We start from the raw sequence: 14481 nt of genomic DNA on the forward strand, positions 1-14481 counted from the left end.
CTTCTATAACTAGTTAGTGCTTTATTTTCTTTTCTTTAATAAATTCTTTGCTAAAATGATTAATAGCATATTTTAGTAAAAATATATTCTTTAACGAAAGGCTCCCTTGTGATACCTTGTTTTCTAGGGAGTGGTTATATCTCTTGTCGCATGAAATGTTGAATCCGTACTATGGCCTCTTCCAGTATTCACGAGATGACATCTATACGCTGCAGATCAATCCTGATTCTGCAGTTAACCCGGTATGGCTGCTGCTCCAGTGATATGAATTAACTTGTGACCTGCAGCACTCTTCATCTTTAATGTCAATGTAGTTTATGACATAGGACTACTCTCCTTGTCCCACTCACAGCCTTAGACCTAGCAATTCCTCTTAGAAAAATTTCTAAAGTAAACAATTATGGATGTGTTCAGCAGTTTGGGCCCAGGGATGCTGACTGTGTCATTGTTTATAGAAGCCCCATTGAAAACAGTATCATTGTCCCTAAGCAGGGGGTTGATTAAATTGTGACGTGAAGCAGAATGACATTAACCGTTACAAAACATAGATCCTGGAGTTAGAATGAGAATATATCCAGGTCCTATTACTTAATAGCTTTGTGACCTGGGGCACATTCATTGACTTGGGCCTCAATTTTATCATTGCTAATAATAATAAATATAGTTTGTACCTCAGAGGAGGGTTGTAACAAATCAATGAGACCCTGCACATTAAGAATTTAGCATAGTGCTATACATTATTAACCCTATTATATATCATTAAGCACTCAGCAGAAGTTGGCAGCTGTTACTAATAAGTTGATTCTATATTATTTCTATTGTCTTTCCATACAAGGGCATATGGATAGCCCCTAAAATAGCCACTAAAGTGACATTGTGGGGTAAAAGTTAATGACATGTCAAGATGGTGTTTGTGACGAATGATACAAAATAGTATGATACAATTTTGGTAAATATGTACATGTGTAAACATCGAAAGGCTCTATTACAATATTGACGTTAGTTATTTCTGGGTATTAGATTATGGATAGTGAACAGGTATTACTTTCTACAAAGAAACAAAAGCTTGTCTTTAAGGTAAGAGGGAGGTTTAAAGATTACTTATTAAATAGAGAAGTAAAAGAAGTGTAAAATCAAATATCCGAATAACAAAACAATTTATCAGGAAAGATCAAACATATCGAAACATGGCAGGAATGTTAGATTCATTGCAGGGAATGCTTTATAAAGGAAGATTTTTAGGTAAAGGTTCTGCTTGGGGCCCCATTACTGCCACTCAAGTTGTAGTAACAACAGTTCACGTTCGTTGAGCTTTTACCCTGTGCCAGGTCCAGTGCCATAGCTTCATCATACTCCTCACAGAGATCCTTTTTAGATACTATTATTACCCTTATTTTTCCAGATGTGGAAAATTAGTCCTATAGGGGTTAATTTGCCCAAGTATGCATAGCTAGTAACTGGCACAGTCAGGACTCCAGTCCAAGTTAGACATGAAATCTGTGCCCTAAATCTGTGAGGTTTTGAATTTCAGTTTCTGGTTAGGTCAGGGAAATAGGAGGTTTAGGACTGAAAGCTTTTTTCCATGACAGAGCCAGGCTAGTAAAGGGCTCAGCAGGATATGCGAGGAAGAGAACAGGATCTGTGAGTGGTTTAATGAAGCTGCAGTGGGACCGTTGTCTGGACTTAATTTCCAAAGATGAATTTTACAAAGTGACTGTACCTTTGAGAGAGGCATTGGCTCTGGTGTAACGCTTTATAACAACGTGGAGAATATTGAGCATGCCCAATAGAAACTCTCCCTATGATTACTGAGCTTTGATATGATAGCCTATTCCATCTAAATAGTTATAAATTAGAGTATAAGTTGATACTTATTATAAAAAGATTAATGTTGCTTAAATATTTAATTTTTATTAAAAATTGCCTGGATAGTGTCTAACTTGAGTATTTGTATAAACTCTTTTCAATTACAGGAACACTTATCATATTTCCACTTTGTTGGACGAATAATGGGAATGGCTGTGTTTCATGGACATTATATTGATGGTGGTTTCACATTGCCGTTCTATAAACAGTTGCTGGGGAAGTCAATTACTTTGGATGACATGGAGTTAGTTGATCCAGATCTTCATAACAGTTTAGTGTGGATACTGTATGTATTGAGTCTTGTTCATTATAGTTAGAACCTGAGCTTTTAAAAAAGATCCTGTCTCAATGGATGTACTTCTTTAAAATTTAAAAAACACGCAGAAAATATTAAGAGTGACTATTTGAGTGATAGGACCACATTAGATGTTCCCTCTTTCTACTGCTTTCCGGTATATTTCAAATTCCTAAAAGTTAGTGAATGTTACTACTTTAAAAAGGAAAAAAAATCTAGTGTATTCTATTTTTAAAAATACTATATATAAATGCTTTTCTTGACGTGATGCAAGTTTGATTCCAGTCCTGTGTTAGAATAGCAGATTCCTGCGGAAGCGGTGATTGTTGAAACCGTCTGTAAAAAGGGCATCTGTCAGAACCAATTCTGTTTTGTGGGATATATTAGTAGGGCATTAGTTTATGAAGATACATCGGCCATACTTATTTTGCCTAACACATGAGTAGCTTTTTCGCTGGGGTTACTCGGGTGTTTGGTTACTTGGGATACCCAGACTCAAGTAGTGCCTCTTACCTGCAAGTCAAAAATAAACTGAAGTTTCCCTGTGTCAAGCCCAGCTTCAGCCAGCGCTCTTTCTCCATACTCAGGAAGTGAAACACTTCCTGTGTTTATGGGGTTAAAGCTCTTGGACTTTTCTGCCCAAGAACTGGAAGGTTTGGTAGTGTAGGAATAGTCAAAGGAATCTGATTTTATATTTGTCATGTCATAAAACTTTATTTTTATTTGTCTCACCAATTAATACATCTGTAGGGTCTGTATTTTAGATTTTCCATTAAGCATCTTTCCTCTTTCCTTTCAGTGAGAATGATATTACAGGTGTTTTGGACCATACCTTCTGCGTTGAACATAATGCATATGGGGAAATTATTCAGCATGAACTTAAACCAAATGGCAAGAGCATCCCTGTTACTGAAGAAAATAAAAAGGAATATGTCAGGTATACAAGACTGAGAATTGTTTGAATGTTCTGGAATAGCAAGGGAAAAACATTTACGTATTTAGGTCATGTTACTTATGGCTACAAAAAAGGCTTCTGCAGAATTCAGCGGCTTAAAAACAACAACTGTGGGTCAAGAGTTTGTGTAAACAACAGGATAGCACATGGCACCTGTGTGCGGTGTCAGTGCGGGTGGAAAGGGCAAGATAGCCTCTTCACTCACATGCTAATGACTTAGTAGGGTGGCTCAGAGGGCTGGGGCTGGCCTGAGCGGCCACTGGGTCACCATCTGGGACCTCGTTCTCACTGTTGGCAGGGTTCCTTGGTTATCCCTACGTGGAATCAAGAAGCCTCTCGTATCCCTCAGGCCTTTCTCTCCCCACCAAGGTAGAAGGAGTGGGGTGGCTGGTTTCCCAGAGCACAAGAAAAGTTGTCGGATCTTTTAAAGGCCTAAGCCTAGAACCGGCCAACGTGAGTCACCTCTGTGCTGTGTTGTTTTGGTTAAAATGAGACACATGCCAGCCCAGGTTCAGTGTGGTACAGGCCCAGATACCAGGAAATGTGGCGCATGGGCATGTGCAGCGCGGCTCCCTCACTGGCTGTGCATGTGATCTGTGCTGCTGACCGTCACTTACCCTGCTTATAAAGAAGCTCATTGTGAGCTTAAGGGATGGATACAAGAAAATGTTCTCCAGGTTTTACAGAATCACCTGTTGACTGAGGCATTTAAAAGTAGTGGGTAGATCATTTGGCTTATGGTAGCTAAAGTTCTCCTAAACATAAAACTGTGGTAATCAAATTTAGGAGAGTGAGCGTCACCATATGTACACAAAAACATGCATCTGTACTATTTTATACTGATTATGTCCCCAAGTCTTTCTGGCTAAAATTTTCCTACTTTACACATGAGGCCCATTAAGCTCACAGACTGTTGAGGGGCGTGAACACTGATTTAGCTTTTTTGGAAGCAGTTTGATGATAACTTCCAAAATAAAAATGTACATGCCTTTAACTAGCAGCTCCAGTTTTAGGACTCTGTGCTGTGCAAACTCATTTACTTAAATAATTATGAATTAGGACGTTCAGTTAAATATTACTTGTAAAAAGTGAAAAACTCAGTGTTTTTAGAGGGGAATGGTTAACTGCATATATTCCGCAGAATATTATGTAGGTTTTTAAAAGAAAGAGAGACTCTGTAAGCTGTCGAGTTTAAAAAGCAAGTCTTAGAAGAATTATGTAGGGACAAAGCCTGCGTTGTTTTATAATTACATGGAAGATGTTCAGAAAGGCTCGATCCCAAATAGAGTGTGTCTAGGATGAGGGGGTGAGGGGGGGTGGCCCTGGGGGTAGCGAGGGAAATGGACTTTCAGGTTTGTTCTGTCTCCACATCTAGGGTTTTATTTATTTTTAAAAATCTAACAAGCACCTATTATGTTCCTAATTAAAAAATAAAGGAATGGATGGGAATTTCCTGAATTTCAGTCGTGTGTGACTTGCGAGACCTGGTGGGGACTACTCTGTCCCTGGCACCACTCGCCAGGATTCAGTCATGTTCACAGCACTTAGTGATGGTCCCTCACCAAGTACAGTTCTGAGATTTAAAAAATGACAAAGAAAGCCTTTTACAGATGAGCAGTTTGAGTGTCCCCTTAACCAAACACACAAAAATGAGGTTCCCCCAAAGGATATAATGTTAAGTAACTTATTCTTGAAGTAGAGAACTATTTCTCCAAGTTTGGAAAAGGAGATGTTGACACACTTGGAAGATGAATAGTTCTGAGATGTGGGAGATGGAGAGGTTTTCCTGGGTAGATTAAAAAACCAGGCAGTTCACTTATAAATTACTGGTCATAAGCACGAAGAGAGCTACACATTGGATGTAGTGTACTTTTTGTTGGTAAATTATATCTTCCAGGATTTTTAAAGCCTCCAGGGAACAATGAATATTTAACTAAAAAGTGCTTACTATTGGCTTTTACTACTTCTTTTCATTTTGGGTATACTGCCCCCAAGATATAAACAAAACACCCAACATTCAGACCATATTTTCAAGTGGATCCAGAAGAATGGTGATTTTTGGTTGAATGGGCTCTTTTGTGCCTGTTGGCATGCCTGTTAGAAGTTTAGAAAGAAGTCAACCTGATTTTGGCTTCAAGCACCTAAACTGAAAGCACCTAAGCTCCAGCAACTTCGAGTGTACTAGGAGCTCCTCTGAGCTGAAGAGTTGCTTTATTGATGCGGCTCTTGTTAGTGGAAGGTTACCACTTTTTAATATTGCCGAAGTAGAGATTCATCATAATTACCAGATCCAAACATATTTGATCATATGAAATCCCTGCCCAATGTTTCTAGGCTCTACGTGAACTGGAGGTTTTTACGAGGCATCGAAGCGCAATTCCTGGCTCTGCAGAAAGGATTTAACGAAGTAATTCCACAGCATCTGCTGAAGACATTCGATGAGAAGGAGTTAGAGGTCAGTACCTTTCAGTTTCATGGTGCGATGCTGTGAGCATTCGTACTCATGGGGAGTCTGTCCTGCTTTGGAATTTCTACAAGTGAGCTATCTCCCTTATATTGCAAACATTTATTTTTCCATATTATTATTTCTTGTTTTCAACAGATTTCATGTCTTATGTGCACTTTCTTCCAATGTTGTTTTCTATTGAAATTTACTCGGAATGAAAGCCTAGGCTCAATTGATTTACACTAAGCTTTGCAAAAAGGCATTTGGTAAACAAGGTCATAGGAGAAATAATTAAAACACTTAAGATAAACTGTATCTAAACATCCTGAGTCTCTTTAGAAACATTATTAACATAGCTGTAATAAACAGTTAACTTCTTTTTGTTTTCTTTTACAGCTGGTCCTTAAAGCACCTTAGGTCTGGTTTTTTAATTAAGACCTTTAACAAATACATCTGAATTTCCACTGAGCAACGTTGTGAAAAAAGTCAGTGAGGTTTTATTCTGTCCGATTGTCCCAAATTTAGCTAGTGGCTAGGGAGAGCATAAATACTCAGTCTACACGATTTTATTAATTAACTTCAGTGTCCTTTTTAACTAAATCTGTTAACAGACTGTTAGCAAACACGTCCAGAAGATTGGTTTGGCTCAGCGCCGCCCTCATTCATTTTTGTGACTGAACCACTCGGCAGTGAGATGGTCAGAAGGAAGTAGTCTAGGGAAGGAGGAAAACAGGACTGGCTTTTTCCTCAGTGCTCGCAGTGAACGAGGAATCCGGCCTTATAATTACCACCTCTCTGAGGAAAAGATTTTAGGAGTTACCTTTTGTGTTATGAATACTTCTATAATCCTGTTTGGATACCCACTTCCCTCTCATTGTGGCCATGGTTCACTAATCTCTTCAGAACCCTATAGAAACCCTGTTGGAGATTTTATTCAATAAGGTTAGGGTTTATTATACAGTTTCTGCTGCTAATGGAACGAAACTCTTTACAAAAATATATGTATTTTATTTAATGTTATACTGGGTTATAGAGCAAACTGCTGGCAAAGGAGGTGAACTGAATTGCTCAGAACCCCCAAGCTACCAAGGGTTGAAAGTACAATACTATGATGCAGGTCTTAAGGAAGGCACATATAAATTGTATGTTACTCTAGTTTCTGCCCATTAAAAATATCTAGAATTCTGTGAAATTATAGAACTTTCATCTCGTTGTTCCCTCATGGGTGGTTCACACTCTGGGTGGGAACCTGAAAGTGAATAGGTACATGGAGCTTTTTAAAATACAGCTTCTTAGTATCACCCCAGACCCACAGAATTAAAACCTGGTGTTTATATTCTGAAAAACTTTCAAGGTGATCCTGATGTGTGCCCTCAATTAATTTAAGAACCACCCTATGAGAGCCAACACTGCAAATCTAAAGTTCTATTTTGAGGAATTTTTGGCTTAACTTGGGTTTCCATTGGCTTATGCTTTGTGCAATATTTTAACAGCTCATTATTTGTGGCCTTGGGAAGATAGATGTTAACGACTGGAAGGTAAACACCCGGTTAAAACACTGCACGCCGGACAGCAATGTGGTCAAGTGGTTCTGGAAAGCTGTGGAGTTTTTTGATGAAGAGCGGCGAGCACGGTTACTGCAGTTTGTGACGGGATCGTCTAGAGTGCCTCTGCAGGGCTTCAAAGCTTTACAAGGTACCAAACCAGAGGGCCAGCACGTGGCAGCAGATGACTGGGCGAGGGCGTCGGCACTTGGGGTATCTAGTTGGTTTACAACCACGTGCTTATAAACAGATTCTCTTTCACCCTGTTTCTGACCTGTCACGCTCACACCGTGACCCCCTCCTCCTTCCTTTCTTTTCTTCCTTCCCCCCAAGAGCCTGTTCTGCTGGGCTTCTCTGATTGTAGTGAGTGCCGCATGCGGAGACCGCGGGCGGGGGTGCTCTGCCTCCGGCTCACCGCGCTTGTCCGTTCTGCACATTCCCTTAGGGGCAGTCTGTCCACCTCCGTCTCCACATCCAGCCTGGCAAAACGTCCACCCACGTGGGATGCCTCCCTCTCCTGTTTCATCCTTGTAACAGAAAGAGGCAGCATGAGTTGTGGAAGCCATTTGTTTGGTCAGCGCATGTTACTTTCTGCATGGCATCAGCCTGCTTACAGCCATGTTCCCTTTTAAAGGCTTGTTTTCTGTGGAATAGCTGTGTACTTTTTGGATGAGTGGCAATACTGCTAGTGACTGTGGCGCTTCACTGGGTGGCAGTTGCTTCCTTTAGCTCTGAAGCTCTTCATTTTCCAAGTTGCTGCTGCTGGTGGTGACTGAGGATGCACGAAGCAAGATGAGCGCGTGATCCTCCAGTGCTGCGCACAGCAGTGTCCAGAGTCCCTGGGGAAAGCGTACTGGGAGTTGTGCTGAGAGTCCCTACGTGGGGTCATGATCAGACTACGCATAAAGTGAAGTTGTGTTTATTTGTATGGACTGTCTTATGTTAACTGAAATTTATTCTCTAGACTGCTGATCTTTTGCTCTCAGCCAAGCTTGAATCATGAAACCTAAATTTGTATTTAGGCCGTCATCTTTCTGAATGTGTGTATATTTAATCTGGGATTTGCCCATTTACTTTTCTTCTCAGGCTTTTGGGACATTGATTTCCTATCTAAAAAACGAAGTTGTCAAAGGATTTAAATCCTGAACTTTTTTCAAATTTGAAATGCTAGCGTATTAAGGAATCCAGCCTTATCCAAGGTCAATTCCAGCTTTCCAACCCAGATTCTTTTCCTGGGAAAAGAATTTTTTTGGCAGCTCATGTGGAGTCACCAGTGTTCCTCTATCCCTAGCCCTTGTGGTTTCCGTACCGGCTTCACTCTGAGGCTTTAGAGACTGATACAGGCACCTGCAGGGACCTGACCCACATCTTCTTCCTTGGCAGGTGCTGCAGGCCCACGGCTTTTCACCATCCACCAGATTGACGCCTGCACCAACAACCTGCCCAAAGCCCACACGTGGTGAGTTGTTCTTGTAGCGTTTCCTCTTACTCCGTGTGTGCAGGTGCTAGTTTCAAACAGGCAGCTTTTCATTTATTGTTCTTACTACTAAGTGGACCTTTAAAAGGAATGATAGGCAAGTTAAGATTATTCTGAAGTTGGCAGGAACACCCGGAGTGGTCCCCTCTGCTGTAGAGAAGTACAACCTTGCTCCTGTAATTCTGTGTGGCACGGCGCGTTGCGGCTGTGTGAGTGGGCACTTGCGAGGCTGGCTGGCTTGTTTTGAATGAACCGTGTAAAACCTGATGTGCTTATTTACAGCTTCAATCGAATAGACATTCCGCCCTATGAAAGCTATGAAAAGTTATATGAAAAGCTGCTAACAGCCATCGAAGAAACATGTGGATTTGCTGTGGAATGACACACGTCAAGGATTTACCCAGGACTCTATTTATACCCGACAGCCTCCTTTCAGCAGAGTTTCAAGGAATGCTGAAATACAGGAAAATGCCCCCGCCCCCTTTTTTAAATTTTAGGACACTGTGAGGGGAAAGGACAATTTTGAAATTCCTTTTCAAGGGAAAAAAAGAGGTCTTTATGCTTTGCCATGAGGCCGCATTCAGCTGCTATTTAAAATTAATACCTTGAACCTAAAGAATGCTGACTTTTCCTACATTTCCAGAGTTAGGCAGTATTCTCACTTAAAGACTACTATTTTTATAAGAGGTAACCTATTCACATCGCGTCACAGGTTTCACGTCTCAGACACCAAGACAGCTTCAGCAGGCGGTACAAGTCACATTTCATTTTGGTCAAATACATGATTTTGAACAGCTCCTGTACTTGCTCTTTGTAAAAAAATGAAATAAAATTATTTTGAATTGCTCTGCCTTTGTAAACGATTGGCTCACAGAATCATTATCTTTTAAAAAGCCATTTACACATTTAATTACAGTTTTCTATAGCAAAGCATATTTTAAAAGCATCATATGTTTCAGCCTAGCCTAAGGGAGTCTTTTTTTATATTTTTCAAGCACAAATTTCCTGGAATACAGCTTTTGGTTGTCAGATTCCTAATGCAACCATTTAGTCTAAACTTGGTAGCTTATTTGCTACAATACGATGCTTTCAGGGGCTCCCTGTTTTTAAGAGACTTAAAAAAAAATCCTAATTTTCTATCTTGAATCAATGTGACCAGGTGTTTTGGGTGTGCTTTTCATCCTCAATGGAAATCTGCATTTTTATAGCTTCTCAGATCCTGTGGATGAGGTGGGATTTTAACTCCTTTGCTGGGTTAGCTTACCTTTGATATATATACTATTTCTTGTAAACCAAAGTCTCCTCTGACCAGGACACTTAGTTTATATTATATTTTAATTACGGTGTAAGTCTCTATCAAGTAAACCATCCTAAATCTTTGTTTAGCTGCTCATGATATTTTAATCAGCTAAAATTATGAAAAAGGAAAAAATTTGCTCTAAATATTATTTAGCAAACTTTAAACACCCTGCTTTTAACAAAATGAAGGGGAGGGGGTGGGGCAGGGGATGTGATTACTAAGAAACAGCAATTCTAACTCAATGGTATAAATTTCTTTAAAAAGGAAGAGTGAATTTTGAAAATAAGGGAATCCCAGTTCCCTTGGTGTTGAAGATCAGCATCTGATTTTGAAATAATCCAGATTTAGCTTTCAAGGTGTGTGGCATGTTGCATGATCCAGAAGGCAACCAAAATTCTGGAGTGAGGGATTGGAAAAATCCTAAATCACGGGTAGGTTTTTAAATTCAGCCATCAGAAATCTGCACTATTTTTTTTTTTTAACGTTGATGTGAAATCAACAATAGCAAATTTTGATGATATAGCTTTGTTTAAATTTTGTGGCTTAATTATAAGTGAGTAATAGGCCTGTGTGTTCTTTCATTGGATGGATTGGTCTTCAGTCTGTGTTCTTGGAGCCAAGGGGTTCCTCAGAAGTAACGGTTTAGGAGAGAAGGGACGGAGTGAGGGGGAGGAAAGGACTGGCTGGTGTCAGCAGGGGCTTCTCACTCCCCACCCCCGTGCCCAGGGCAGCTCCCGCTTTCCTCTCTTATGTTGGAATGCCAAGTGAGCTTTCATGGGGTGAGGGCCGGGAGCGAAAGAAGTAGAAATCTGCTTAAAAAACAAAGTTGAGAACTACTTGTCTAGTTTCTAAGAATTTAAATTTATTTCATTCATCCAAATTTGACTGCTACATGCAAGCTAGTTGCAGTCCTGACCGCTTCTGCCGACCTTTCTACCCCCTTTGTGCTTTCCTACCGCCTTCTTAGTACCGGAGAACATCTGGAAATGGACAGAAAGGTTTCTTACCGTTTGATAACTGGTAGTTTTCAGCTTTCACAAGGGTACCTTACAGGTCGCAGGCCCCTCTCTCGTATTACAGCGCTAGTGCAGTGTAATTGTGCCTACTCTGAGACTCAGTAAAAAGTAAGTACACGAACACTCTAGGGAAATCATAGCTGACGGAGGCAGTGCCAATGAAGTGCCACTGTCCTAATGTACAGTATCGAGCAGGCAAATACCATCGCTTTCCGAGTGCCTTTTTAAACTTTGTAAAAATGACTTCATAGAGCTTTAAGAGAAAGAAATTACCCTAACAGTCTGTGGTATCGCCAACATAATTTATAAAAACATGATTTAGATTTCATCTTCAAAAGTATTTTACCTATTTCCAAATAGGTGCTAAGCAAACAAAACCCCCAATGTGTTATTGACCCTTGGACTTGCACCTCATGTTTAATGTGAATATTTATTTCCACACGTCCCTCTTAACTGGGTTTTTTCCTAATCCTTCCTCTAGTTGTGTTATTTCAGATATATGATGTTGCGTATTCATACATTGCCTTTCCATCATGAATACTTAATTATGAACAGTGGTTACTTTGTAGAGCTCATATGCAGTGCAGAGGTGAGTTTTATTTCAGAGGGTCTTATTTCTTGGTGTAAAGAGTTTTTAAATAGTGCTGTGTATAGTGTACATTTTGTTTTGCACATAGTTTGTTGCCCCGAATGGGTTTTATTTTTATCGTCATGTTTTTTCCTTGTATTTACAGTCCAGAGCACAAGTTTCCTTTCTTTGAAATACAATGTAATTTGCTTTATTTTACAACACTAAGTCTGCTTTGAACTTCTGGTGCATTGAACTGATTGCATCGATGGGGGTTAGAGGTTGTCCCATCTTTTCAGTTTGATAGAGCAGCTCCTTCTGCTTCTCATTGTGAGCTGCAGCACCCACCGGTGGGTGCCATTTGTGGTACTTAACCTCCTCCTGTTAGGATATGATTGTACCAAATGCTGAGTTGTTTTGTTTCTAGATGTAATTAGTTCACTTAATGTAATATTCTTCCTTCTTTCAAACTGACTTTAAAAACAAAGTTTTATCATTTTCATTGTATTTGTATTTATTACAGAGTGTTTTAGCTTTGATATTCTTTGTATTTTTACTCAGTTGTTACATGAGCTTTTATCAATAACATCTGTATAAATGGTTTTTAAAAATTAACTATGTATGTGCCCATGCCGACATTGAGCAATAAAATGAATGCTGTTTGCACTGTCACAGCATCAAAGTTTTTAAAGAATATTGAGTTTATAATGGTTTTGAAAAAACTCAGTTGGCTCTTTGAAGGGCGACAGCATGTGAGCCATAAAAGGAGAGGTTTCGGGAGATTCATACGCCCCCCTTAGTTGATGCCTCTGCCACTTTGGAGAGCTGGAGCCTCGGAGAGCTCAGGACCTCCTTTCTGTCTCCAGGTGAAGCAGGGGAGGTGCCATGTGGCATTTCTCCTGCCGTGGCAAATTGATGGTTGGCAGTGGCTCTCGGGGTCATGTAGAGGTGGATTTCCGAGGCCAGTACAGTGCTGCCACAATGTCTGCTAGGGCTCTAGCTACAGTAGGCACCTCATTTCCTGCCCTGGTGTTGGGCAGTAGAATCCTCAAGATGAAAAAGAGCCATGACTTCAATTAAGTGTCATGATTCACGGCGCTATAAATGGTAGTGGATGCAAGTCCCGCTAAATGCACGGGGGGAAGAAAGAATGGAGACAGCGTTTGCCGTCCAGTGTTGCCTCCACAGAGGGAGGTCGGGAAGTGCAGTGCTGTGCAGGGGCGTGAGTTCCCAGGGTGGGCGTGCTGTCTGTTTTACCCTTTTGAAGTTCCTTTTTTGCTTTGTCTCACATTGCCACGTTTCCTGCTTATCAAATTTGTCACGTTTTAGTACATGAAGGATTTTAGTATCATCTATAAATTGCCCAAAATTTTGATTTGACTAGTATGTGATGTTTTCCTTTGTGGTGACCTGAAAGGTTTGTCCTTTCATTATAAAGGAGGTTAACCTTGGCACCCACTGCATTTATTTGTCCTAACTGCTTAAAGTAGGAAATACACAGTAGAACAAGAGCCTAGTAACAGGATAGAGGTAAATTACACGGAACGAGGGTTACAGTCCTACATTAACATCCTTAGCTAACTAGACAAACTACATGTTAAAGTTACATTATATTAAAAGGTATCTGCCCTAAATGTGACTTGTTCTTTGTTCATTCAACAAATATCTACTGTGCTCCTACTATGTGTCAGGCTCTGTACTAGCTTAGGATGGTTGTTAGAAGCTGAAGTTCAAACTTAGATACTCAGAACTGTTTGTGTATGGCAAAGAAGTCATGATGGGAGCACAGGATTAAATGCCTCACTCCAGCAAGGCCTCAAGTCCTGACTTAGTTTTTAAAACAATCGGTTTTGTTTCCCTGCCTCCTGCCCCATGACACTTCAGGTCCTAGGGACACTGATCTCCAGGACTGGTAGATTCTTCCTTTGTGTTCGTGTTCATACAGTTGGCTGCATTTCCAAGGTAATGTGCTCAACTCTGGAGTAGCGTACCTCTGTGGATATTTGGGCTGGGAGTTACATAGGTTATCATTGTCTCTAGCCGCTGTAAACCTTACAGAGAGTCTCCCTTACAGTGAGTGCTTTATAAGTAAAAGAAGTGGAGAGGCAGCTGTTGCAGCAGCACGTGGGGTGGCAAGGGACCCTTCCAAGATGTTTCCCCCCCACTCAAGCGTTCTTGAAGTCTCACTTTCAGCCCAGGAACTGGGAGTGGAGATGGAGAGAGAGCACATCAGATTCAACCTTGCAGACCACTCACTTCCCCCAAAGACAACACTGGCGTGGCTGGGTGGTAGAGAACCGTCGAGACCAAAAAGGTATTTATTTCTTTTAATTAAAGTATACTTGACATATATGTTTCAGGTATACAACATAATGATTCATATATATTTGTATATATTCTGAAATGATCACAATAAGTCTAGTTAACGTCCGTCGTCATAGTTACAATTTTTTCTTGTGAAGGGAACTTTTATGCTACAGTATTGCCAACAGTAGTCTCCATTCTGTGCATCACATCCCATAATTGGAAGTTGGTACCTTTTGACCCCCTTCATCTGTTTCACTAACCTCCCCAGCCCCTTCTGGCAACCACCAATCAGTTCTCTGTATCTGTGAGCTCAGTTTTTGTTTTTAGATTCCACATACACGTGAGATCCTGTGTTGTCTTTCTCTGGCTTATTTCACTTAGCATAATGTCCTCAAGGTCCATCTTGTCACAAATGGCAAGATTTCCTTTCTTATGGCTGAATAATATTCTGTTGTGTACATACACACCACATTTCTTCATTCAGTCATCTGCTGATGGGCACTGGTTTCCATATCTCGAGTATTGTAAATAATCGAGCAGTGAGCATGGGCGGGGTGTGTGCAGGTATCTTTTCCAGTTAGTGTTTTCGGTTTCTTTGGATAAATACCCAGAGTGGAATTGCTGGGTAGTTCTGTTTTTGACATTTTGAGGAATGTTTTCCATGGTGGCTGCACCAGTTTACATTGCCACCAACAGTGCACAAGGAA

The 14481-nt window shown here is 40.5% G+C and overlaps 1 protein-coding gene across 2 annotated transcripts in view; it reads left to right on the forward strand.

Annotated features, from left to right (window-relative positions):
• Positions 1–12161, forward strand: part of SMURF2 (SMAD specific E3 ubiquitin protein ligase 2) — a 75393-nt gene extending 63232 nt beyond the window's left edge. For both annotated transcript variants that reach the window (XM_081116179.1, XM_081116180.1), the window contains 7 exons: positions 128–242; positions 1974–2152; positions 2961–3098; positions 5451–5571; positions 7056–7257; positions 8490–8565; positions 8866–12161. In XM_081116179.1, the coding sequence (XP_080972305.1) occupies positions 128–242; positions 1974–2152; positions 2961–3098; positions 5451–5571; positions 7056–7257; positions 8490–8565; positions 8866–8965 (931 nt within the window). In that variant the 3' untranslated portion in view covers positions 8966–12161. The remainder of the gene's footprint in view (positions 1–127; positions 243–1973; positions 2153–2960; positions 3099–5450; positions 5572–7055; positions 7258–8489; positions 8566–8865) is intronic.
• Positions 12162–14481: the final 2320 nt, after the last annotated feature.

This window comes from Miniopterus schreibersii (genome assembly GCF_964146895.1).
Source record: "Miniopterus schreibersii genome assembly, chromosome: 16".
NCBI lineage: Eukaryota > Metazoa > Chordata > Mammalia > Chiroptera > Miniopteridae > Miniopterus > Miniopterus schreibersii.